The 4,174-nt window shown below is 37.4% G+C and overlaps 1 protein-coding gene and 1 long non-coding RNA gene across 3 annotated transcripts in view; one reads left to right on the plus strand and one right to left on the minus strand.

Moving 5' to 3' along the window:
* The window catches only part of LTBP2 (latent transforming growth factor beta binding protein 2), a 204,309-nt gene that overhangs the window by 190,302 nt on the left and 9,833 nt on the right, over window positions 1-4,174 (minus strand). The window contains exon 2 of the mRNA XM_069092220.1: window positions 3,215-3,285. Coding sequence (XP_068948321.1) covers window positions 3,215-3,285 — 71 coding nt within the window. The remainder of the gene's footprint in view (window positions 1-3,214; window positions 3,286-4,174) is intronic.
* The window catches only part of LOC138164417 (uncharacterized), a 56,571-nt gene that overhangs the window by 3,947 nt on the left and 48,450 nt on the right, over window positions 1-4,174 (plus strand). For both annotated transcript variants that reach the window (XR_011169051.1, XR_011169052.1), the window contains exon 2: window positions 2,719-2,840. This is a non-coding gene — a long non-coding RNA (uncharacterized lncRNA). The remainder of the gene's footprint in view (window positions 1-2,718; window positions 2,841-4,174) is intronic.

A 4,174-nucleotide genomic window follows, 5' to 3' on the forward strand; every position in this document is an offset into this window, starting at 1 on the left:
TATATATATATATATATATATATATATATATACATCTCTATACTCAGGGATGATCAGATGTGGCAAATATGATGCTATAAGCTTGTATAACCTATATCAGATTGCTTACTGTCTCAGAGCAGGGAAAAGGAGGGGAGGGTGAGAGAGAGTGTGGAACTCAAAACTTTTTTTAATGAATGTTAAAACTTGTTTTTATATGTAATTGAAGAAAATATATTTTTTTAAAGTTTAAAAGATGCAATAAGGAGCCAATATTAAAAAAAAAAAACAAGCAACAGCATGAAGCCTGAGTTTGTTATAAAAAATTCAAGCAAAATGAAGATTTTACTGAAAGACTTTTAAGAGAACATTGGAGAAATTTGAAACAGAGATTTAATAACCATGTATGAAAATTTTAACAGGAGATAGCTCAACTGAAGAAGAAATTAGAAAGTGAAATAGAGTGAAGACCTATGTTGACAAGAAATGAAACAAGTCATAGGCTTGATACAAAGGAACTATTAAAAAATACCATCAGCAGAACAGTTACACTGCACAATAGTTTCAGAATATGGAAGCCCAGCTTGCTTCCCATTCAGCCCAGAAAGCTCCTTGCCTGGGGCAGGGAAGCAGACATTTCATCTAGAAGTCCAATAATTTTGTCTAGGAGTGAAGAGGTTGCCAAATCAGGCAAGGCAGGAAGGGCTAATTTGAGAGGCCTTATCTTCATTGCCTAGAATCTCAGTCACTGAAGCCTCTAGGGTAATGAAACAAGACACAGAAGAAGTTAGAAAAGCTGTTAGTGAGTTTATATAACGTCAATCAATTTGGATATAGATGTAGAAAGAGCAATAAGTAAAAACAGAAATAGAACAATTCAGCAATTCATATCAAATAAATTATAAAGTTGCTGAAGAAGTAGTTACTCCTTCAGCTACATTGTTGAATGTTATTAAATGCATTATTCTATTATTACTATCAGAGGCAGCTTGGTGGCTCAGTGCATAGAGCACTGGGTTTGGAGTCAGGAAGATCTGAGATCAAATCTAGCCTTAGACACTTACTTGCTGTGTGACCCTGGACAAGTCACTTAACCTCTCTTTGCCTTAATCCACTGAAGAAGGAAATGGCAAACCACTCCATTATCTTTACCAAGAAAATCCCATGTGCAGTACTGGCCTTTGGTCCATGGGTTCATGAAGAATTGGACATGACTAAACAACAATAAATTATTATTACTACTAGTGTTGTATTTTTTCTTATTTAAAAACCAGTCAAATGGTATTTTGCATTATATTCGTATTTTAATATCAGCATAATAGAAATACAGATTTGGTATACTTCCAAATTATTTTCAGGGGATTGAGAACTTTTGGCTGCAAGGAGAAATGTAACACCCATTTCAAAGGCCTGTCCTACAGATGCTATAGTTACTGGTACTGTACTATAAGAGCCAAATGGAATGTTTAATATTTGGCAGTTGAAGTTGGAAATTTATTGAAAAACTTAGAAAAGGGTTAATGAAGATAGTTTGAAAGAAACTGTGGAGAATTCAGAAAGAGGATGAGAAAAAACTTAGGAGAACTGTTGACTGTATTTTATGAAGAAACATTATAAAGAGAATTTATGAGAAGTGAACCTGGAGAAAAGCAGTTTAGAGCAATGGCTTGAGAAAAGATGAAGAGACTATTCTTGTTATGGCTGGAGAGAAGCTGGAGAAGACAGAGAAAAAGAACATGGAGGGATCTTCTTTCCTGATAAAGCTACTTTAACCTTTTTCTTATAAAGAAGGTGAAAAGGATTATTGAGGAGAGATTTTACTTGTCACCTTAAATAAATTGAATGGTAGAACTGTGTTCCCAGAGACAAGGAGAAGTCATCAGCAATTAGAGTGATGGTTAGAGGTCACTCTGGCATTCACACAACTAAAACATAAAGAATTATTTATATCTTTGTGATATTATTGGTTATATTTTTAATAAATTGTATAGCCAGGAGCTTTTAGATTCATTTAATCCTAGGAGATATGTCATGGTGTGTGTGTATGTGTGTGTGTGTGTGTGTGTTAATATTTTCTCAATAAAGTATGAGGCAAGGTCCTCAAGTGAAAGAATGGGAAAAAAGGAAGGTATGGGAGGTTTGAGGAAATAAGAAAAGGTTTAGAATAGCCTCCATGGGGAATGGGATAGGAAAGAGTAAAAGGATTTCCTTGCTGCAGTAAGGGCCCAGTTGAGGTAGTATATATTAGAAAGTATAGTAGATTTGAAGTGAGAGAACCTGAGTTAGAATTCTACCTAGTGCCTATGTGACAATCTCTCTGGACCTCAGTTTTCTTTCCTCAGACTTTGCCCTATTCATTCCTCCCCTCCCATCTACCCTAACCCTGTCCCCCCCAATCTTGAGGGTATTTTTTTTAGCAGGAGTTCCAAAGTAAGAAGTCCATAATTGGTCAAGAAGTCCATAATTACAACAACTTATTTGTTTTAAAGTTTGCAAAGCATTCTCTTCACAGTAACACTAGGATGTAAGGGTTTTTTTTGAGGATTATTATCTCTCTTTTAAAGATGAGGAAATAGGCACAGAGCAGTTAATGAATTTATCTAGGGTTACACAACCCAGAAAGAGTCAGAATCAGCACTTGAATTCTGGTCAGTGCCCAAGATCAGGACACTTTAGCTACATAGATGCTTCCTTCTGCTTCCCTGTAGAGTGAGTTAAAACAATGTCCATCTTTCATAGGTTACAAGGGAACAACAAACATCTGAGGAAAGACTGCCCAGGAAATCTGGGTGTAAGCCCGTTCTGGAAGCCTAGAAACAAGAACTTGAAAAGCACCTGACCAGAGGCATCACACAAGGATGGTAAGTACTAAAAATGAAACTATAATCTTAGGACTTTGGGGCCTTTTAAAAGACAACTGCTAATGTATACTAAATTTACTATTGTTATGTTTATTTACCTTAAGTATCATTATATCCATGTCACTTTAAAGCAATAGCATCTATAGTCAAATATTTTTATATAATAAAATTATTATATCATTAAAAAAATACACAAGTAAGGATGTAATATGCATATTCATTTTCTCAACTGAAAACATTTTAAAATGTTTCCTACCCCACCCCCATTAATTCCTTTGGAAGGGGGTGGGAAGTGAAGTACAAGGAGAAAATTAAGGAACAGTTTTCCCACAGGCTCAGGAATGCCCTGCTTGGAAGATTTGGTGTCAACTCACGTTTGATGCACTGGTTGGTACTGTTGGCAGTTGTCCATCCTGGGCAGCACCGTCCCCCGCAGACGTTCCTCCTGCATGACCACAATAGCATTAGGAGAAAGGCACTCTCGGAACATCTGCCTGAGGCCAGTACTCAGTTTAGAATAACCCATATCCCTTTTCCATGGCTGTTCTAAAGCAGCATACCTTTGGCCGGTTTGGGGTTTATCAGTTAAGTTTTACCCATTGTACACTGCATAAGGGCATCGTGTTGGGGGAAGGTGGGAAAGGAAGGTAAGAAAGCAGTAAAAACCGTGATCTGAATCTTAGAGATGTTTATAATTTAATGGCAACAACAGGATAAAGACCTTTGTCAAAAATATGACTGTTAAAATAAGCTAACATATAAACAAACACACTAAGTGTTAATTGTTTTAAACTAAAAGTTTGGCAAAGCTGGTGCTAGAGTAAGTGGGATGGCCGATATGAAATATACAGGGGTAGAGAGTGGTTTTTTGATTCATCACTTCTGTTGGGTATCAGAGACCAAGGGGCTCTCCCTCTGCACTCTGCCTGGGCTCTTAGTTCTAAAGTATTGGGAACCAATGTCACTTACTGAGCAGAGTAGTGGTACAACTATGTCTGTACTTGAGGAAAAATCACTTTGGCAGCTGAATGGAAGAAGAAATAAGAGAGAGCTGAGGCCGAGACCTTTCAGGACGCTATTACAATAATCCAGGCAAAAGAAAAAGAAAACCTGCACTAGGGTTGTGGTTCTGTGAGTGGAGAGAAGAGATGGACAAAGAGTTGAGCCCACATTCAAATAAGAGGAAGGAAGGAAGGAAGCAGGGAGGAAGGGAGGGATGGATGGAGGAAGGGAGAGAGGAAAAGAAAGGGAAAGGAAAGGAAAGGGGAAAGGAAAGGAAAGGGGAAGGAAAGGAAAGGGGAAGGAAAGGAAAGGAAAGGAAAGGAAAGGGAAGG

This window comes from Petaurus breviceps, unplaced genomic scaffold (assembly GCF_028583685.1).
Source record: "Petaurus breviceps papuanus isolate PSGF00001 unplaced genomic scaffold, PetGlider_PUasm1.0 189, whole genome shotgun sequence".
Lineage (NCBI taxonomy): Eukaryota > Metazoa > Chordata > Mammalia > Diprotodontia > Petauridae > Petaurus > Petaurus breviceps.